Source organism: Camelus ferus, chromosome 13 (genome assembly GCF_009834535.1).
Source record: "Camelus ferus isolate YT-003-E chromosome 13, BCGSAC_Cfer_1.0, whole genome shotgun sequence".
Classification (NCBI taxonomy): domain Eukaryota; kingdom Metazoa; phylum Chordata; class Mammalia; order Artiodactyla; family Camelidae; genus Camelus; species Camelus ferus.
In genome coordinates, this window is record NC_045708.1 from 52331156 (window position 1) to 52355141 (window position 23986).

The 23986-nt window shown below is 32.3% G+C and overlaps 1 protein-coding gene across 3 annotated transcripts in view; it reads right to left on the reverse strand.

Moving 5' to 3' along the window:
* The window catches only part of ANKRD13C (ankyrin repeat domain 13C), a 79270-nt gene that overhangs the window by 29302 nt on the left and 25982 nt on the right, over nt 1–23986 (reverse strand). For 2 of the 3 annotated variants that reach the window (XM_032494564.1, XM_006191024.3), the window contains exons 3-7: nt 17044–17148; nt 11596–11681; nt 10349–10394; nt 6061–6127; nt 1544–1688 (exon numbers count right to left, since the gene is read on the reverse strand). In XM_032494564.1, the coding sequence (XP_032350455.1) occupies nt 1544–1688; nt 6061–6127; nt 10349–10394; nt 11596–11681; nt 17044–17148 (449 nt within the window). The remainder of the gene's footprint in view (nt 1–1543; nt 1689–6060; nt 6128–10348; nt 10395–11595; nt 11682–17043; nt 17149–23986) is intronic. The other variant, XM_032494563.1, reaches the window with a different exon arrangement.

Consider the following 23986-nt stretch of genomic DNA (forward strand, 5'->3'; position numbering starts at 1 on the left):
AGGGTCAAAAACATTTGGTTAAAAACAATTCCGGTAAGTTCCATAAAACAAAGCTTAAATTTGCCATGCAGTCAACTACTTACATAGTATTTACATTATATTTACAACTATTTACATAGGATTCACATTGTAGTAGGTATTATAAGTAATCTAGAGATGAATTAAAGTACAAGGGAGGATATATGTAAGTTATTACACCACTATATGCAAGGGACTTGAGCATTTGTGGATTTTGGTATTCTTAGGGGTTTCTAGAATTAATCCCCCACAGGTAGCAAGGGACAACTGTATACTATTAATATAACCGTATGTTAATTAATGCCACTATCCACAGCACCTAACAGTGCCTAGCATTTATTAGGTCCTTGATGAATGTCTGAGGAAGGTGAGAAAAGGAGAGAAAGTCAAAGAAATATATAAGATTAACTTATATTAACTCACTTAAATTACTTTTCAGTCATATCAATACCTTGTTTAATAATCTATGACTCTGTTGCCAACTACAGCAGATCTTAAGTTATTTTATCTGGCTGTTAAGGTGTTCCATAAACCATGTTCCTATGATCAATAAGAGAAACCTTCACTGCAATCATATACGTTGCTTTTCTGCTTCCCAAATAAACCACGCTTATTCCTACTTCCCTGACTTTACTCATCCTGTTTCTCCCCCAGGGAATGCCTTTATTTCTTCTTCTCATCAAATCTAAATCTTCCTCGCTCACTGCCAGTTAGAAAATTGTTTATTTCAATAGTACGTATATAAGGTAACTAAGGTCTCGTCAACAGATATGGTAGTAGGAGGGTGTAATCTAAGAGATGGTGAAGAAGAAGCCACAAGATGTGGCAGATGACAACGTGGAGAAAGGAAGTGGTGAAAAATGAAAACAAAGTAAAAGCAACAGTGACAAAACAAAATGTTGAGTTAAAACATTTGTAGGGTTATCAGTGATATACAGATACAAGAAAAGGTTTTTCATTGGTTTATAGCAGGGAAAGGGGCATTCAGGGAACACAGGGTAAAGCTAACAGTGCATATGGTTTTTCAATGGTGGTTGTAGAAGGAATACCAACATGGACATATGATATTGAGAAGTAAGATAATTTTTTACTTTAAGAGGGAAAAGACAGAAAAGAAAGGTAGCCAAAGAGTTAGGAAAAGCAAAAGGGTACATACAGACGAAAGAGATGTTCATATTAAGGAGACAGAGATGATCTGCAACATAAAAGCAACTAAGATAGCAAGATAATAAATGATGAAAGGGTCAGCACAGGTTCAACAAATGAGAAATAAGAGAAGTTGGAGTTATTTAACAAGGAGATCATCAGTGAATTAAGAGTAAACAGACTCAATGGGCTGGTCAGGATGGAGAACAGATGACAAAAACTTCTTTAAAAAACTAGAGGTAAGAAAATGAAGACTTTGAGAATGAACCATCTCAGTTACGACTTACGCCTTTTAAAACAATTACACTGAGGCATGGTTGCAAACATAAGACCTTTTTTAAACTACTTACAGGAATACAGGATAAGGCAACATGCTCACCTCATGGTGTATTCGCTGATAAACTTTTTGTTCATTGTCTAATACTACAAAAGATTCAGAGGGTGCCGCATCCCCATTGAAAATGAAGCTTAAATCCCCTCGTTGGCACTTCATGTCAGTAAAGTCTATGAGAGTAGTGTCAAGCCTGTGAAAGATGCGTAGATGAGAAACTCTGACAAATGAAATTTCAATAAAACTTCATATTAATTAAACAAGCTTTGTTCCTTCCAAACTCAAACCAAGATGCTACTACCATATTTCCAAGTCAAATTTATATAAAAGCTAAATAGAAAATATCTCATTAAAAAACACCAAAAGAATATTTAAATATATATTTTGTTTTATCAATATTTCATTTTTCTGAATATACATTTCATCAATCCAGCAAGAAAAAGTTGTTTCCCCACTGTTGATGTATTTTTTTTTACTGTACCCTTGTTCTCTACCCTTACTGTAGCTATTCCATAAATGTTACTTCAACTGGAAAAGGCAGAAAAGGAAAGCAACCTAACATTCCTTGATTCCTTCAAGACCATGTTGCTAGCCCAGCAGAGTACAGCTGACCCTTGAATACAGGGGTTTGGGGTGCTGACCCCCACCCCTTCCACATGTAACTTTCCAGTCAGCCCTCCATACCCACAATTCCACATCCTCAGATTCAGCCAATCGCAGGTCACGTAGTATTATAGTACGTATTTATTGGAAAAGGTCTGCCTGTAAGTGGGCCTGCATAGTTCAAACCCCTGTTGTTTAACCATCACCTGTATATAAGAGGGGTATAGCAATGGATGGACAACATTCTTAAAGACTGTGTGTCCACAGTCTTGTCCTTATGATCTGCACCTATGCTTATGCCTAATCATATGGCACCAAACCCTGCTTCATCCTTCAACTTGATAAACCATTTAACTTACTCCAAAGTCTTGGCCTTTCTATTTGACTTCCTAGATTCATATTAGCATTGTTTCCCAGCATTCTCTTTTCCCACATCTCCACAGTCTGAAAACATTATGGATCATTCTTGTGCCAAATACTCATAGATTCACACACCTGTATGATTGTTGCTCTTTGTAACCAAGAGGTGGCATGGTCTACCCAATGGGTTGGTCTCAAATAAATTCTACAAATCACTACTTGCTGAAATTAGGGAGAACAACAGAGTGAAGAAGTTCACAAGTACCCTGAAGTGGTTCAGTCTTGCACAAGGCTTTATAGATCACCACATCAGGAGCTCTCTGACTGGCTGCTGAAACACAGTCCTTAATTGAAGAATGGGTTTATAGCTCATAAAAGATCACGCCCAAGGAAACTCCTTTAAATCTTTGTGAAAGACCCACCTAGGCTGCTGAGTTTCTACACAATATAAGAATTCATTACCCTGTAGATTTTTCAGTTCTCACCACAGACAAGGCAAAGTGAGTAGGCATTACTGGTTTCTCTACACAGAAAAAGCTGAGAAAAGGAATATATCTCACATGCTGCATCAAAAGATAACTAGGGTTACATATAATTTATCACCAAAACTGGTAACTTTTAAAAGTGAAGGTGATACTATTAATAATTTTACCAAGACAACAGGAATGAACAGAGACGTATGGTTACCCTACATATAAAGGGGTCTTTTCTGAGTCATACAAAATATACACATCCCTCAGAATCAAATCAAGAAGTCTTAAAAAAAAAGTAGTCACTAACTCCTGTAGGAGTGAACTCTGCTTGCTGCTTTATAGCTGAATCCTAGCTGCTGGGCCACTTCCAGTGGCCTGCTACTGCACTACTGGTGCCTCTACTGCTAAATACATCCTGTTATTATTTGTACCTGTGGCCTAAGAGAAAACAATGCCAGTAAAAGAGGGTCATCCCCTGCCTCACTAAGAAGTGGACTACTGATAGTCTCAAAAAAGGAACAGATCATGTTACGTAAGTGGCCTATTTGGACTCCAAGCTTCAGCTACCAGGGACTCTATACCCCACAGAAAAAGAAGAAATGGGCCAAAACAATCTTTTGCCTCCATTCCCTTCTTGCCCATCCTGGGTGAGAGTGGTAGTAGGTTGCCAGGGCTAGGGGTGGGAATAGTGTAGGAAGAGATGCACAGAGAGACAGAAAGAGACAAAGATAGAAATGGTAGCATCTGAGCTCTTTAATCTAGCCACACCTAAAAACAGTCATAGTCAATTTTTATTTTGTGTATGTTTTATAATTTGCAACTGAAAGAAAACTAGCTAGTACATCTTGGATATTAGACAGATGGCCTAGTAAACTATCATACATGCCTCATAATGATACAATTTATCATGCTGGTATTTTAATGTATTATTAACTAGTCCTTGGCTTTAAGCCTATAAGCCCAAATATTTTATATTTCTGCCATGTAATTCACCATGATGAACAAAAAAACTCGTATTTATACAAAGATTTGAATAGCAAATGTTCTTTTCCAGATAAAAATTAGAAAAATATCCAAGTAACAATGAAAAAGGAAATAGGGCTTAGCCTTGATAAAGGAAGAGTCTGAAATGAAGCAAAGTTTGCAATGATCATTTCAGTCAGTGGTTACAGATCACCTCATAATTAACAGTGAAAAATTTGTTAATATTCTCAACAATAAAGTAGCTCACACTTTCCTATTTCTACTAAAGTATTAATTTCTCCTTGACACCAAAGAAGATACTTTAAATGATCACATGGCTGTCATGACATACAGATAAGCTTCATTTGAAGTAATGTTTACAAAAACAATCTCAAAAAAACTAATCTCACGTTTAAATTTCAAAGTTTTTATTTAATGTTAACAGACTTTTTTTCTCTTTAAAATAATTTTTCATCTCTGCAAGAAATCTTTGCCATACATCCTAAAGTCCAGCTTCTCCATTTATCTGGTAAATTCTATTCTATAAGGGGCACTCCAGAACCTGTCACAGTTCTCCTTCAACCTCAGCTGCTAGGAAGCCCTGGGTTTCAAGTGTCTGGCTAAATTACAGCAGCTTCCCCTTAACCTACATTCTTGGACACAGTTATTCTCCCTCAAGCTCTTATTCTCATGTCTCTATTTTAACCATTTGGTGGTTTTATCATCCATATTTATTATGTAATATGCATCATGTAATTTACTTTTAAAAGTCATACAAAAATGGGAAATAATTTTTTAAAAGAAAGAAACTCCTTTTCTCCTAACTTTAAGAATCAAACAGAACTAAAACTAATCTTTATTTAAAGTGGCTCATAGAAGAAAATACTATTCTCCCAAATTATCCACTACCTTTGGCAAACACCTATATTACACACTTTTAAAGATGAAACCATAATATACTGCTAACAATAGGCTGCTGAATTAAATCTACATCATTATCAAATCCTTTCCTAGTTTTTCTTCTATGTTTTTCTGTGTTTTTCAAGGTTTCTGCAATAATCATGAATTTAATATGCATGAGCACTTTCATCTAAAGAGGTTATTTTTTAAAAACAAAAACCCAGAAACTTCTACCTTAATCAAATTCTACTACTTGAGAATAATTACCCTAGAATTTACTCCCAACTAATGGTTATCTCTTCACTATAATCCAACATAAATTGCATAATAAATCTCATAAGGAGTTGTTTTTTTTAATTTCTGTCTTGTGACATGGTGAGAACTGACAGGAAGTCAGCAGTCTTGACTCAGTTGTTAACTTGCAAAATGTTCTTATAAAAAAAATCAATTCACCTTTCTGAACTTTCTAATGTATAAAATGAAGAGGTTATATGAGATAATCTTCTAAGACATCTCTAGTTCTAGATACATACTCAAATTAATGTTCTGGAGATATACAGAGATTCAGACATATAAAATTATATATATTATATATAAATATATTAATATATGTATACGTAAAAGTTGGCATATTCACTAGCATTATGTATAACTTAGATATACATAATTTATAAATATACCTAGATTAATATAAAGCTAAAGAAGTAAAGAATAATAAAAGTAACATTCTGAAATGAGTAAAATAAGTAGGTTCCCCATGAGATCTAAACATCAATCTTAGTTTTAAAAGGGAACAGAAGAAAATTAAAATTAGCCTTAAAGTGCTCATTAAAATGGATAGATGACTGAATAGATGAACGAACAGAAGCACAGATGGGTAGACAAGGGAGGGAAGGGTGGTATGAGGGGGATGGAGAGAAGACAAGGGTTGGGTCTTCCTTATCTGTCCCTTATTCCCTAAAACACTGGCATGAAGGAGATGACCATCTTAGATATTCTTAGTAGTATATCATGATTATATCATGATCTTCACTCTACTTGCCTTCTAGATTGTCTGTAGTTGAATAATACCTTTGTTTTAGCCACAATTTTAAGCCTTTGGTTCCTTATCTGTAGTACGTCTCAAATGAGATAAAATATTGTGAATATACTACCACAGTTTCAGTTATAAAATACTACATGCAAGCATAAACTATTACTACAGAAAGAAAAGCTTTCTCTAAATCTCAATTACCCCTTCCTCAGAAAAAAATCAAATCACCTTACCTGATATTGATACCTTGTTTGTATATTTTACATGCATCAGAAGGCAGAATTCGGGAAAGTAAAGGCACTGTATTTTGTAAAAGAAAAGATAAAAACAACCACTTAAAGTTCTGAGACATTACGAATTTTTTAATTAGAAGAAGACTAATGTAAACATTTTACTATTTCACCAAAATTGTAATAATTTCCTTTAAAACAGTATTTTTCCACTTAAAAGTAATACATAAAGCAATTTGGGCAACTTCAAATAACTACTATTTTATTATAATTACTGTACAGTTAACCACTCCAACCCCACCAAACACATACAAGAGTAGCAGAGTTGATACAATGCTACTCTGGGATACCTATTGCAGGATATTATTAAAGGTGGGAAAACAATGCCTCCTAAATGGGTAACAAGACAAACCTAGACCCTATCTGATTCTTTAAATATAACTGGATTAAATACCAGAAGAGTAATGTGTGTAATGGAGAAAGATACTCTTAGAGCTAAATAGTCGAATTTGAGTTTGAATCCCAAATCTGTGATCTTGGTTACATAGGCTCATTGTGATTCATTTTCAAAACCTATAAAATACAATCATACTGTTCACCTATAGACTTCCACATTCTAGTGTTGCTCACATTCATATCACAAGCTATATTCTGATTGTTTTTATTATTTATTATCTGCTATATTTGGGGGAAATGAGTTATTCTATGAATGAAAATAAATCTGCATAACAGGTTATATAGTAAACTATCACATACCAAAAAAAGAAATGTGAAACTCAAAATTCTTGAAATTAAAGACTGTATCACATGTACATGTGTATGTAAGTGTGTGTGTGAATGTAGGATACATGTACATTTTACAAAAAATATTTTGTAAAATGTTTTAAAAAATGGGTCATAAATCAACCTATCTTTGTTCTTTGTTATAAAGAAACAGAAAATTAAAGCCTAGTTTTTTAGTTAACTTTTTCAAAAGGATCAATATTTTCTAATTAACATTAAAGGTATACCACATATAGCCATGTCTTTTTTAAATCCTTAGAGATCATTTAATCCAAAATGATTTCCAGCAAAGACAGTTTTCTAAAAGACATTATTTTACAAAAATAAGAAAAGTTTACCATCCAGAGGCAATATCAACTCAGAGTTACCCTAGTAAAGAACATGTATTTTCTGATAAAGTTTTTCCTTATATGAAACAACAAAAGCTGAGAAGACTCATAATAGCACAAATCTGCATAAATGATCAAAGCTTCTCTTTCATGTTCATTAACTGAGATTCAGTTTTCCTGTCCATAAGCATTCGTGTAGCACAAAAAAGATAATTAGAAGATAACACTCTAACTTAAGTTAATTTAAATTTAACTTAATTTATTACATCTTTTGAAGTAGTAGGGTAACCTACAAAAATTTAGAATCTTATGCCAATACCCACTTACCAAAAATCAGAAAAGGAGGAAGAGGGAAATGTAGAGAGAAAATAAGAAGCTTAGGGATTGAAAAGCAACAGTTAAAAAAAAAAAAAAAAAGTATATCACTGAGCAGAAAAAGACTTCTGCTAGATTTTAATACATTCCAAAAATAGAGAAATTTGCATTTTCCTAATTCTGTGATGACTTTTTCTTCCCCCATGTAAACTGAATAATTAAACTCTCTATATCTTAGACCTGAGAGTCTAACACAGTACTCCAAAGGTACCATAATTCACTGAATTGAAAAATAAAAAGCCTCTAAATTTTAATTTTGGTTTTGCTATCACTTACTTCCTGACTTTAAGAGTTTCTAAGCCTAATGTTTTCCATCTATAATATGCAAATAACAGTCCCAAATACAGGATGGATATTCTGTAGATTATGAGATTTTTTTAAAAAGCTATTGGTTTTTCTGTTGAAACATGCTACATGTATAATGCTAAATTTGCAGTGATTATAGTATTATAAGTTATTTAACACTGTAGAGTATCTAAAGAGCTTCCTTCAAAAAGATGGTTTCATTTCATCCACATCAACACAAAAGCTTGAAACAGATGGGGCAGTTATGATTCCCATTTTTAAAATGAAGAAACTGATGTCCAGGAAAGATGTAATTTGCCATGTCAAACAGGAGCCTCTACTTCTGATTTCAATTTAAAGTTTTCTATACCTAAAAACCCTTGCTGGAATAATTTAATTTAGTTGCCATCAGACTTGCTATTAACCAAGCCTGAAGCTATTTTCAGCAAAACACTGAAGGAGAAAGAGTAGAGTCTCCATGCTCCACTATCTCTAAATTAAACTTAACTTGGATCTCAGTATTTCTTAGCTTCCCCATACGTCTAGCTTTTTTTTTTTTAAATATCAGGGGTTATGACAAGAGGAAGAAACGTGTAAACTCTATAAAAAAGCTTGATAATCAAATCTAATAATAGAGATGATCCAATGTTTTTTAATCCAAAGTGTCTAGGCTAAATCTAGAGAATGAGCTCAGTTCTTAGAATTACATATGACAAGTAACATAGGTGCTAATAATTTTAATGTGAAATTAGTAAAATCCTTTACCAACGATGAAACAGATGCTGACTTTTTTGCATCAAAGTCGAGTTCTCAAAGAAGCACTACTTTGAATAAGTACCTCTGTGGTTGCATAATGAATTTGATTTTGCAACATTTATACTGTGTTTATAACTACAGATAATATGCACAATTTCAGGAGTAATTACATCCATTTCTTCATATAACTGAGATGTCACTTTTTAAATATTTTAAAACATTTTGCTCAGCAAGATAAATTGACTATTTTAGAATTCAAACCACTAAAAGTTACTAAGATAATCAGTTAAAGAGCCAATACACTCAAGGGACAACCTCAGTTTAGGATCACCAAGCATGACTGGGGTCTTTACAGATAGGAAAATAACAGTGAAAAAACAGTATTCTGGCTTAGACTAATCTGACTTAGAGCTCTTTTATATACCATGCTATTATACAAACCTCTTTTTCTCTCCGTTTTCTAGGATACCAGAATTCCAAATGATATATACAGCATAAAGACAAGGTAGATCTATCAGAGTAACAGTATCATGTGTGATTTTGATGGAGCTACAACTAGCCTAATGAGCTGAAGTTGTAATAATGTTTGAAAAAAATGATTATATTTTAGGGATTAAAATTTTACATTTAGAGATTAAACACACTAGGAAAATGTTAATAACCCAGTCCAGTATTATGTAGCTGTTAAGAAAAATGAAGTACTTCTCATGAATTAATATGGTAAGATACCTGAAATACATTAAGTAAAAATGAGCAATTGAATAATGATATAATAGTATGAACCCATTAAAAAAACAATGTTGAGGGTATATATACATACATTTATATTTCTGTACATACACACATTTGTAAGCATTGAAAAGGGTTTGAAAGTATTCACATGAGACATTAATAGTGGCTTCTATAGTTGTCAATATCTGATTTTTTATGATCATTTTATAATTTATTTGTATGATTATTTGGGGGCAATAAGCATCCAATAATCTTTATATTATAAAAATTAATTCAGATGCTTTAAAAAACATGCATAAGCATATTATATCCAAACCTATATATAGATTACTTTAAAAAGTTTTTTAACCCAAAATTCGGTTGTTTGTTTAATTATTTATTTAATTAGTAAAGTAAAAGGTACTAGGATCAAACTCCCTATTTGAACACAAAGGTTTATCTCCCTAAGTAGACACATGTTTAAAACGGAGATGAGAAAAAACTTACACTTGCTAAGGTAAATCAATAAATGACTGCAAAATATCTAGGAATTAAGGTCTTTCATAAATAAGTGGGAGACTGTGCAACCAAATAGTATGTTAAGGCAGTGGCTATAAAGTGTACAATAAAGGCAGAGAAAGTAATTGAAAGATGACAAAATATACAAAATCAAATAATGTTAACCAAATTCTTCACTTTCAGGAATCTAAATATTCTATTTCAAACTTGTTTAAAATCAGTAATCTAATAATTCCATAACTATCCTTCTCTTCCTTCTGAAAATTCCTTGTATTATTATATTTGAACCTGCATTTTGTTTAAAAAAAAAGAGATAATTTTCAATCTTAAAAATAGTAATTATGAAAGTTACTGATCAGGTTGGGATAATTAAGAATTACTATTGGGTTTTATAACCATTATACGCCATATGATGAAAAATATTTGTATTTCCTTAGGGCAAGTATTGGGTAACACTTCTATATAATAGTTAATTTTGTACTTGCATTTCTGCATGTGTACATATTTTATAGTAAAACATAGCATACTCTTACCCCAGCTTTGAAAATCCCAGTGAAGTTCTAGATAAAAGTCACCTAGCTGAGAAATGAAATATAAACAATTACTGGATGCACACCTTAGTTAACAGCTCTTATACCTACTTAAGAGTTTGCTTTAAAAAAAAAAATCTGTTATCATTAAAGATCTATAGACAGGAATAGGGAATAATTTCAAAGTATGGAGTTAAAGAGAAAAAAATTTTAAATATATGGTTATTACTGAAAATGAAACATTACAACAGCGGACATTACTACACTTACCTACAAAGGAAAATACACATTACTCTAGATTATACAAGAACATTTTATTCACATAATAAAATATCTGGAACTGATAGGCATTTAAATTTGTATCAATAAATATTCTATTTCTCAGTATAACCCAAATAATGATAAGTATTACTGTAAAAAATAGTTAATAATAATAATTAATATAATAATATTATACTTAAAAAGTATAATAAAAAGTACCTTCCAAAATGATTATTTGTGTAGGCTCATAATGATCTAATAAAATCACCCATTGCAATAGGAACTTTTCTTCTGTAAAGTGGTAACACAAGTTTACTAAATCTGAAATAATGTCACCATATGAGATCTATAGAGAAAATTTTTATTTCACAATTATTTCACCAAAGACTGCTAAGGGAACTATTAGATCAAATATTCTCCAAAAAATTTCTCTCTTGGGATCTCAAAATAAAAAAGCATACTTAAAAGACGATATAGCTATGACAATAGATCTTTCTCCCACAGTTCTTCCAAGCATCAAGAACACAGAGGAAAACAAACCTTTCTCCCTTTCTGTGCCAGCACATTCAGCTCTTACCATTATAAAGTAGGACAGACAAAAAGAGTTTTGTTAAATAAAGAAAATGCAAACGTCTCCCACTAGCAGCAGTGGTGTCAGCTCTAATATTTCAAGCCAAAGGACAAAGGAAAATTACTGCCACTGATATGACTTACCTCCTTTTTTCTTAGAGTTCTTACCTAGTTTTTTGAAAGCAATAATTCTTTATCTGCCTTCCTAGTTCAAAGCAAATGGTGCTCCCCATAAAATTACATTATACATTATAATATCAGAGTATTTCATTATGTCATTTTTGCTTAATTGAAGATGGATTTTTACCATTTCTTGACTCTTAATATTAGTGAGAAATTAAGCTGCATTTTAAAAAATGCTTAAAAGTATACTTAAAATCGGTCTTTAGGTGCAAAATCAGGAAAGAAATTTAGCCTACCTCTTTGAGGGCTTTTAATAATCGAGGTCGTTTTTCTTCAACACTTTCCCTGGATTGCTGCTTAAGTTTCCTTAAAAGAGCTGTAACTAAAATTCAAATTTAAAAATTTTTAATTTAAAATAAATTTTGCTATGCTAGATTGCCAATTACACCTCAATAAAAAATGTATTAAAAAAAACTTCACCATGCTAGGAAACGCCACTGGCTTATTACACAGAGATACGACACAGATATTGTGAGTAAGTTAGTAAGTACCGTTAGCAAAACTGTTATGATCCTCAAGGAAAATTAAGAGATATCTCAACATCAATTTATAACATATTCACACTAGTTTTGCTAGTTTTTAATTATGAGTAAGGTTTTATCTGAGCCAAGAGTTACCAATCTCAGTCAGATGATACAGTGTTTTGTTAACACTGATCTAAAAGAAGATCTCAAAGACAGCAGATCTCACAAATCCCATTAGGTATTACTTTTCTAAAAGTGTAATTATCTGCAATTGTCACCAGTCTCATTTGTTCTTCTTTCACTTGAGGTTGTACTCTCACATAGCACCAACGTGGCATAAAAAAATATGAAAATAAATCCTTTTCTATCTCTGAAAGTACTTCTGACTCTAATAAAACCTGAAGCCCTCCACAGTGTTTTCTCAATAGTTAAAAAATGGAAACTTAGACAAATTGCCTAAGCATAAGCCACAGCTTTACTACTTACTGGCTGCATGTAAACTTGGAGCAGTTATTTAATTTCCCTAAACTTCAGTTTCTTTTTTTCATTTGTCAAACAAGAATAAAGTGAAATCTACTATACGGAGTTACTACAAAGGTAACATAAATTGCTTACTACTGTACCTGCAATTAGGTAAACGTAAGTTTTATTTATTAGAATTAAGGTCTAAAATTAACTAGCAAAATCAATCAATCCCTAACATTTACTGAGATAAGCAAAAACACTGGCCTTGAATAAAATAAGCCTAGCAAAAGATAAGATGAAAAATGTACATGGAGAGGGAAAAAATGCATACATCAATACATGCTGATTTCCTCCTGGTCCTGTTTTCATATACATATATATACATATAAATACATTAAAATATTGGGGGTTTTACTATTTTATAGGATGCATTCTTATAAACTACTTAATGCCTTATGTGAAATACAGAAGTGTAAGGCAGGAGAGAAAAAAATAACTGAAAGAGGATGGTAGTAAAAGCTTAGACTAGTTTTGTTTTGTCCACATAGGCCAAATTAGGAAAAACTCAGGGAAGAATATGTAAAATAGCAGGATTTATACTTATTTTTAACCACGGGTTTTCTAAAATATACCTTGTTCTTTACATTTCCATACTTTATACAAATTCTGCTTCCAAAAGCTAGAATGTCTTTACCTACCTTATTAACTCCTAAAATCCTTTGAGACTCAGTTCAAATAACCAAACACCCTGCTAAAACCAGAATTACTTTCTCCCTCATCTGTTTCCCCCTAGTACTTTGTGAATAGTTCAGAATACTGCAAATATTCATTGGTCTCTCTACCCCAACTAAGATGAGTTCCTCAATGTGAAAGTTAATTGTACATCCCTACTACGTTTCTGATGCATTGTTAGGTAATAAGGAGACAGACAATCCTTGCCCTAATGAAGCTTCCTGCCTGATGAGAGTGACAGGTAGAGCTCTGACGTAGTATAGGAGGAGAGAAGGCTTCCTTGTACTTGAGCTGAGATATAAAGAATTATAAGGAGCTGGGGCAAAAGAGGAAGAGAGTATGAGAAACTGAAAAGGAATCAGAGTTGACATACAGAAACTAATGCGGAAAGAAAAAGATAAGGATGGAGATGAAAAAGTGACATTATCATACTGGATCTTATAAACCAAGTTAGAGATTTTGGTCTTCATCTTAAGAATAGGAATTTTTAACGAGTTTTAAATAGGAGAGTAACATGACCAGAAGAAAAATATAGAAGAAAATATAACAAAATATTAATAATGGTCATCTCTGGGTGAAATTATTTCCTTTTTTTTTTGCCTTAATAATCTCCTAGTTTTCTACAACAAATATCATTACATTCTTATAAGAAAAATATTATAAAGTTTTGAACAACTCAGGAGAGTTATGGTAAATAAAAATCCTAATACAATAATTTTCAGAAAAAGTAATTCTTGATTAGTTTCAAATTTTCTTCGCAGTTTTTATTTTCTTAATTAATTCACTGAACAAATAAATGTGCCAAGCACTGTTCTAGGAGCCAGAAATGAAAGGATTAATAAGATAGATATTCATGACTTAAGTTTTCACAAAGCTTATATCAAGATACACAGTAGGTAATAGACATTGAATAATTATTTAGAAGTGTGCTGAGTACTGCAAAGGAAGAGTGGCCACTTCGAAAGCGGATGAGGAGAAGTTAATCTACTCCACAAGTTGGGGAAAGAAATATAAAGCTGAGACCCAAATGAAGAAGACTGTCAGTTCCTGATAACATTGCAAACTGACATACATGACTATCTCTTTCTCTCCAAACTAATTTTTGATGTGCTACAAAAATAAGACAGAGGCTGACAGAATTCCTAAAACTATCATAACATAAATACACCACAACATAAATCTGTATAAACTATGAGTAACTCCTAGAGACACAAAAGACAGCTGGGTCTCAGTGTAGGTAAGAAACTAGAGCTGCCTACGAATGGGGATGAAGTCAGGGGAACAAACAGATAAAGGGAGTCAAAAGGTACACACTTCCAGTTATAAAGTAAGTCATGAGGATGTAATGTACAGCATGCCAACTCCAGTTAACAGTAATGTACTGCATACTTGAAAGTTGCTAAAACAGATCTTAAAAGATCTCATCACAAGAAAAATAGAAATCACATAACTCTGTATGGTGACAGGTGTTCACTAGATTTATTGCGGTAATCGTTTTGCAATACATAAAAATACTGAATCAATATGTTGTATATTTGAAACTAATATATGTTATATGTCTATATGTATATTTTTATTTAGGTAGACATATAATTATTTAGGTGCATATTATATATATGTGTTTGTGTGTATATATAGAGAGAGACAGAGACAGGGAGAGAAAGTATAAAAGAAACTAGAGCCGTCTAGATCAGAGGATAGCTGGGGACCATGGGTGAGGGATGAGTTAGGAAAAGACTTATGTTGTATCCTTATCTCTCCCTGATACTGGCCTGGCCTGACCACTGCTCACCAGGTATCCACTGTAAGACAGAAAAGCAACATAATGTAGGAATTTTATTAATTTTAAAGTGAAATAATTCTAAATAATTCTAAATTCTGACAAGTAGTTCAGCATTGTCTCCCTGTTATACCGCACAAAAACACTAGAAGATATCAGACTGAAAAAAAAAAAATTAGGTCACAAAGTTTTCACTAATAACTTATATTAGATTATTTTATTTTTTCAAAAATTGTGATTTTTCTATGCCCAGAAAATTTTTATGTAATATAAGCTAAATAATCAAAAACTTAAATCATAGTGCTTAAAATAATTTCAAAGTATAGGCATGTTTAACATTACTATAAATACATTCTCATTAATAATTCTAAATATGTACCATAAGAGTTGTTGAATTATCCTTTAAATTAGTAGTTTAGTGGGCAGGGTATAGCTTCAGTGGTAGAATGCATGCTTAGCATGCAAGAGGTCCTGGGTTCAATCCCCAGTACCTCCAATAAGAAATAAATAAATAAATAAATAAATAAATAAACCTAATTACCACCTTCCCACCCCTCAAAAGAGTATAAATAAATAAATAAATAAATAAATAAATAAGAAAAAAATAGAAAAAATTTTTAATTGAAAATAATTTTTTAATTAGGTTAAAATGTTTCACGTGAAGGGAAGTAATAAAAATAAAAGCACTGAATAATTAGGATATATAATTTTATAATGATTGGCAATGGGATACTATTCAGAATTTTTATATAAGTCTATAGAAGAAAACCACTCTAAAAGCAGACCTCAAGTACTATGGGTCCCAATCTCTAATAAATTTACTGCTAAATATCTAGCAACTGATTTTCCAAGAAAACTCTGTTTCTTCACCCTCCCAATAGATTTTGAATTCCTAAACAGCAGACACCAAGTCTTCATTCTCCACATCTTACCACATACACACGCTTTATAGTAAGGACTCAGTAAATATTCACTAATTCTGAATACAACAATCTTTGAGAGTCACATAAGTCACAGTGTGAGTCAGAAACCCAGGAGCCCATTTGATTTCCTCTCTACTCTGCTATTTGCTTAGAAACATCAAAGAAAGTTCCTCACACTAGTTGCTGCAACTTTTAATTCATTCTCAGTTTCTTACATCTGTATATCTTTATCTCATCCCTGAAATAATTCTAGGATTGGTATGGCTTCTTGATCTCACAAGGATGTCTTGTCGTTTGTCCAGAAAGGACAACTCTCAATGAATAAAAAAAATAATAATAATAATAATTATATATATATATACTCAAATAGTCGTTAAAATATCACAATTTTATCTCACATTAAATCTCAAACCCAAATATAACTTCACCATTAGAAGCTGCTCAAAGTGTTCAGAAAGCCCACAAAGATATAGTATGTGGATTACATATAAAGCTAAAATATAAGAGAGACCCATAAGAGCCTAAAACTTAGCATCAACGTAAGACTAAATCATCGTAACATCCTGGAAGTATTCAACATTATGCTCTTCTTTAATAAAACTGTCAAAAAATTTTATTGTTCCTTTTACAAAACTAGATTTATCACTTTCAGCCTCAAATTGTAAAAAGAATGTATTACCAGAAAGATGGTATTTTCCTTCATCCAGATTTTAATTTTGGAAATTTTTCAACTATTAAGAGGTACTTGAAAAAAATAAGACTATAGGTTGAAATAAGATTATAAAGTTGAAAAAAAAATTAAAGGTAGGAAGGAGGGAAAGTGGAGTAACTGAATACTTATAAATTATAAAAAATTATGTGACTTTTTGGGAAATTCTCATTTAAAGACTAAAACAAAGTAGAGACAAATTTGTTCCTCATGTTCAACAAAGACTATTCCCAGCAATTAAAACAGACACTAACTGTAATAACACTGTGATTATTTTCAGTTTCAATTAATCTTCCAAGTAATTAAGCAGCTGCCAGAAAGGACAGTCAGGTCTCAACGTTTTTAAAAAGTCCTTCATTCTGAATGAATAAAAAAATAGAAAAATATAAGTAGGGCAGAATGCTGTAAAAGAAGAAAAAGTAATAGACATACTTTTAAACATGATTCTTTTTGTTTAAGTTCCTAAGTCATGAATAATTCATATATGTTTGTAAGTAATAAGTAACTTCAAACCTTTCCTGGTATGGACAATTACACTCAATTAAAAATATCAAATGTGTCACTTCATAGTTTTAGAATACATATCAACAATGGTAATTTATATTGCTTACTCATCTGTCTATCTCCATAACTGATGGCTTCCGCCAGCGGGCTCCATCCCTGAGCATTTTTCACCTTTACTGGAGCATTGTGAGCCAAAAGTAAATGGGCACATTCTGAAACATAAAATGGTAATAACATCAAACATCATGCAATTTTTGAATCTCTAAATTAAAAAATCATGTAAAATTTCAAGAAATCAGATTAATATAAATAGATCTATGAAATAAATACTGTACCACAGAGAATTAAATTTATAAATTCCTATGTATCTAAACCAAGTTATTTCTAGTCCTTAGATTTAAGAAGTATCTATTACCTAAAAATAAACTGGGCCTCTCTACAATGAAACTATTATGTTCCCTAATAAGTGTTCCCAAGTGTATTTTGAGAATGTTTCCATGCGTTAAAAGAAAACTCAAGAACTTTAAGAGTAATTTACATAAAAACTTCTACTATTAAGACCCAAAAGAAGATTCGTATGTCTGTATGGTCAAATGGAAAGCCCATTATTTATTTCAGGGGAAAAAAGTGTTTCCAAAAAGGATCACTAATTTCCATAAACCTTTATTTTTCAAATTTTACAATTCGTTTAATTCAGATAAACAACCAAAAGTGGCAAAAATCTATTTTACGATCACAAGGACAGATCTGGACAGTCTTTCTAGTCATCAAAAAGAGTCTTGGCTCACCACCCAGCCCAGGCACAGTCAACAACTGAAACTTAAGGGGAACCCTAAAGACTATGCCACAAGAGACAGAATAATTACATATAAGAAAAATCTATGCTCAGGATAATGGTCTTAAAACACTGGCTATTTTAGGATGCACCGAGGGATCTCAGGTCTCTTGGATCCTGGCTGATAAGTTCAGGGGTGGTGGGTATAAATCACTGCTCTCAACTTTTCCAGTTACTCATGGGAAAATTACTGTACATGGTATTTTATCAATGGACTTTGTGGTTTTAATTATTTTGTTTATATAATATTTATTGTTCCCAACTCCAGTGGCTGGGGCATTTCCAACATTTAACATTGAGGATACTTGGTAATCTGAGCCTAGTCTTAAAATAAGAACATAATATATGACAGTAAGAATAAAAGTTTTCTACAAAAGAAAAAAGTCTAAGGTATAGATCCTCGTATAGATTGAGGAAATCTTTTTTAAAAAATTAAAAATAAAAAGCATATTAATAGGCAGAAAAAATTTGAAACTGAGGCTCCTGGGAAATTTAGGATAGCTATCCAAGACAAAGGATTCATTCTTTCAATCAGCCTTTTAAGAAATATTTATCAAGTGCTTATTATATGCCACTTCTAAGTACTAAGTCCTGGATATAAGCCATGAGAAGAAAGATAAGATCTTGTAACAGAGCGCTTACATCCTATGTTAAAATATAATTAAATAAACTAATAATTTAAAAAAAAAAACAGATAATGATAAGTGCTCTGAAGGAAATAAGGGTGTTATGACAGTTATAATGTAATGCAAGTGAGCTAGGGTGGAGGAAAAATCACACTACTCTAGCACTATTCCTAGTAATTAAAGGAATATATATACCAGCAGGAAGTTATACTTAGAAAAAAGTAAAATAAATGCAGAAATTTCATAGATATGTTTAAAAAATACCCCTAGTTTACAAAAATATGTGTACAAGAATGTTTATTTTAGCATTATTTATAATGGCAAATATGAATATGCATCATGGAGGAATGACTGACTAAAGTATGATCCAACTACATCACTGGAGTAATAGGCGGGCATCTTTAAAGAATAGTCAAAAGGATAAAGGAGACACTTGAATGATCAGCTACTGGCCAAACCTGAAAAGCTGAGCATCAAAAACAATGACTAGTTATAACTCATTAAACAAAAAATAATTGATAGGCACATAATAACATCAGAAAATAAGAGAGGGTAGTGAGTTCTTTATAGTAAAGACTGAAAGTTAACAAATGTAAAAGAAATGATAAAACTAGAAAATCAGCGCATTATAACCCCAATGTAATAACTGATATAGGCAAAGGTCCTCAGTAAATGCTAAAGCCACTAGGTAAAAGACCATGTGCTGGGGAATAGGACATTTACATGATAATTAAGTATCACCCAAAGATTACTTAATAAAGGTTTAAAAATGTTCCTTTATAGTAGAGCTACCTAGGGATCATCACCTAAAACAAGGGATCAAAACTTAGTGGCAGTGATAGTGGGATAGCTTAAAATTATGTGTTTTCTAATGTAATGCAACATGTCGCCTATGCAGTATTCTTTCCAGAAATGTCTCACCTGAATCTAATCAAGGCATTATAGATAATTTTCAATTTACAGAAAAGATAGAGTATAAGGAACGAATTAAATAACATCATGAGAAAATAATCAGGTAAGATCGAGACATTCTATCAATTAACTGGGCAAAACTCTTCAAAAAGTCAGATGCAAAGGAGAGGAAAAAAAAGGTGGGCAAGCTTTTCTAGATCATTTGAGACATAACAACCAAATGTAATACGTGAACCTCAATCAGACCTTGATTTAAATATGAAACACCCTTAAAAGACATTTTCAGAACTGGAAATTTTAAAATATGGATTAGATACCAGACATTATAACAATACTATTCTTTCTTAGATGTGATAATGACATTATGGTTATGAAGAAGAGAGTCCTTATTCTTTGAGATGTATGCTGAAGTACTTGGTGATAAAAATGTCATGATGCCTACATCTAATTTCAGATGGAATAGCAATACATAATAATATACAAAACATACTAAAATAAACAGAAAGATACAGCAAATATAAAATGTTAACAATTGTTGAAGCTAGGTGGAGAGTATTTGAAATGTTCATTGTGATGATCTTTCAGTTTCTCTCTATATTTGAAATTGCTCATAATAAAGTGTTGAAAGAAAAAAGGAATTAAAAAAACACAAGTTTTTAAAATAGGAATGAATTTAAGCCATCCCTATAGAGTGAAAGAAATGTCCACATTGTATTGCTAAATGATATATCTGCTCAATAAAGAAGTGTAACACAACCATATTTTCATAAGGAAATAACTAAAAAACTACATATGTGAGTGTGTGTTGAGATACATACACAGACATTTGTATATTAATAAGAATGGAAGATTATCCAACAGGCTGTTAACATGGGTTACCGTGTTTAATGGGAGAAGGTAGTTAATAAGCAGAGAAGATGACAGAAAGACTAGTTAAAAAGAATTTTTTTAAATAAATAAAATGGACCGTCCACTAAAGAAGGGTTTTATGTAATGGGGTTTTATGTAAATATGTGTGTATGTGCGCATAAAGAAAGAAGCTGGGGAACAAACATGGATAGATATCTAGAGACTTCAAAAGTATTTCATGATAAACTTTTGAGTTAAAAGAAAAATAAGGTAAAATATTATACGTAGTGATTCAATTTCAGGAAAAACAAAGCCCCTGTGTTATAAGTAAGGAAAGTGTGCAAGGATACCCTCTAGGCTATTAATGTTAATTACATCAGAAAAAAAAAATAGGAGGAATGAAGCTTTTATATATATCTTTATACTGTACTATTTCAGTTGTTTCAATAAGTATGTAATAATATCCTAAAAATCATTAAAGAAAAAATTTAATTTAAAAATATTAAAAAGGAAGATGCACAACAGTATCTAATGCAGTATCTCAACTGTGTAAACTAAGATACAGGATTGGTATGATTTATATATGTGCTAGAAATGTCAACTACGTTTTCTGATATTCTACAGACCCTGCCACAGGCCCTTCACTCACAAGTCACAACTCAACTGACAAAATGAGCAACTAACAAAAAGTCAGATAACCACAGATATGCCAATGACCTATGATATATTCTCACACATTTAAAAAAAAAAAACTGGATCAATCAAATGTCTCCTCTCAGTAATTTTAACAATGAATAAGAAAAAAAAAAAAGGTAGTTAACAACCAGACACTAAGGCTTAAAGAGTGTATAAATGTGCCACAAAGAAGTCAGGACTTGAGAATTCTGAAGAAAAAGAAATTCCGATGAACAGAAATCACATATAAGTGCACAAGAGCTATAAGGGTGATAAAATATAAAGAGTCAATAAAATAAATAGGACAGTTGGGAACAAAACAGAATATCCAGAGAGATCCTTATGAAAGTGAAAAATCATACTAATCCTAAAGCTATTTCAGAAAAAAAAAAAAAAGAAAAAGAAAAACTGCAGATTCAAAAAAGACTGAGAATATATTAAAAGTTGCAGCAATTGGTCTGAAGAACCCTTCTCTGATACCTAACCATAAGGATAAGAATTAAAGATTAGTTTTTCTATTCCATCTCCCAAAGATTCCTGAAATCTTAAGCATAATGTTCTTCTCCATTTCAACTCAAAGCCATAGTTGGAAAAACTCCCCAGTCAACATGACCAACATGGTCAATGGACCCAGAAATTCAGATTTCAATGGTGAAAAACAAGGTTATTCAGTAGGTTAACATGAGTGAGAGAACAGAAGTAAATAAATAAAAGTGTACAAGTCATAGGATAGCTCTTTAATTCAATCAACAAATATTTGAATGCCCTGGGATTTTTACTGTTTTTACAAACAAGTATACAAACAGAAAGTGCCCTTCAACAATGAAATCACTAACGGTATACTATATCTCTAAAATAAAAGAGAATAGAGTATAATGTAAAACTGATCTACAGAATTAAGCATAAGGTAGATGTTTTACCTTCCACTACATATTTCATCTGTAAAATGGGGATAATAATAGTATCTTCCTTACATGTTTGTTGCTTTAAATGAGTACACATACAGCAATAAAAAAAAAGCACCTTGTATATTGTAAATGAGGAATACATTTCAGTTATTTTCTAAATTTCTGATCAATGTTCTTTGAAAGAAAGCAAAACTTTTTATTGGTCAGATTTAGCCAACTGCACCTGACATATTTTCACCAATGTAGCAACACCAGAGATGACTACCATGGCCTGACCTGCCCATATTCCTGCTAAACTACATATTCCTCCTCTTGTATTCCTGATTTCCTCTTCTACCCCCAACTCTCACCTCAAAGCATAGCAAAGCTAGTTTCACAAGAGTAAATACATATCCTAAAAACAATTCATGAGACTGTCAATCATCCACTGTGACTTGGCCTGAGATGAAATAAACCAATCAAACTTTTTGTTCAAAAATTCAGGAACCTAAGAAACTGAACTACTTGGTGAACAGTGAAATCAGAAAGTCAGGAAGACTTTGGATCCTAGAACAGTTATTTTGGGATATGCTCAATTTCAGCAAACAGAGAAAAATCAATCAAGAAAAGGGAGATTATTACACACATAGAAAGAACAGCAGACACACCACGAGAGAGAGAGAGAGAGAGAGAGATGATGGGAAGGGAGGAGGAAGTTTGGTGGAGAAAGGGAGAGAGGGAGGAATGGAGAGGGGGAGGAAGGAAGGAAAGAAGGAAGGGAGGAAAGGAGAGGGTGAGGGAGGGAAGAAGGGAGAGAGGGAGGGAAGGAGGGGAAGAAGGGAAGGGAGAAGAGAAAGGGAGGGAGGAGGCTGATCTCCCAAATTGTCTTGGTTGCTGCTTTTCTGGAGATAGAGTTAGTCCCCATATCTTAAATTTCTGTAACATGTAGCCTCTTAATGATCTCTCTTTACTTAGAAGTTACTTGAATGAGTCTATCTGTTCCTTGTAAGAAGGAAAAAAAAAAAAGCATAACTAAATAAAGATTTGAGTCCCCAATTTATACAGTATTAAAGTCAAAATAAAATTTCCTACAAATCATGTGTTTCACTTAAGCATATGAATTTAAAAACCAAGCTAGCAAAAGAATTTTGTTTTTCAACAAAGTAAGTTCTAGTAACATCCTTCAGATCAGCATACATTCAGATCAAATGTTTACAGCAACAGCTATATTACTATATTACAACAGCTATATTACACTATACAACAATAACAGATGTTAATAATGATACTTTCTATATCATCAGAAAGAAAAGTGTTAACAAAAATTAACCTGTTTAAGAATTCATGGGGGAGGGTATAGCTCAGTGGTAGAATGCATGCCTAGCAAGCACGAGGTCCTGGGTTCAATCCCCAGCACCTCCATTAAAAATAAGTAAATAAGGTTACAAGATTAATGTTCAAACATCAGTTGCATTTCTTTACACTAATGATGAATCAACAGAAAAAGAAAGTAAAGAAAAAAATCCCCTTTAAAATAGCACCCAAAGTAATAAAATACCTCCCAAAGTAATAAAATACCTAGGAATAAATCTAACCAAGGAGGTGAAAGACTTATACACGGAAAACTATAAACCATTGATGAAGGAAGTTAAAGAAGACTTAAAAAAATGGAAAGATATCCCATGCTCCTGGATTGAAAGAATCAATATTGTAAAAACGGTCATACTGCCCAAGGCAATCTACAGATTTAATGCAATCCCTATCAAATTACCCAGGACATATTTCACAGAACTAGTACAAATCATAATAAAATGTATATGGAAACACAAATGACCTAGAATTGCCAAAGCATTACTGAAGAGAAAGAAAGAGGCTGGAGGAATAACTGCTCCCAGACTTCAGACAATAGACTACAGTAATCAAAACAGCGTGGTATTGGTACAAAAACAGACATATGGACCAATGGAAAAGAACAGAGAGCCCAGAAATGAACCCACAAACTGCTGCTCAACTAATCTTCGACAAAGGAGGCAAGAATATACAATGGAATAAAGACAGTCTCTTCAGCAAATGGTGTTGGGAAAACTGGACAGCAGCACGTAAATCAATGAAGCTAGAACACTCCCTTACACCATACACAAAAATAAACTCAAAATGGATCAAAGACTTAAACATGAGACAAGTTACAATAAACCTCCTAGAAGAAAATATAGGCAAAACATTATCTGACATACATCTCAGAAATGTTCTCCTAGTGCAGTCTACT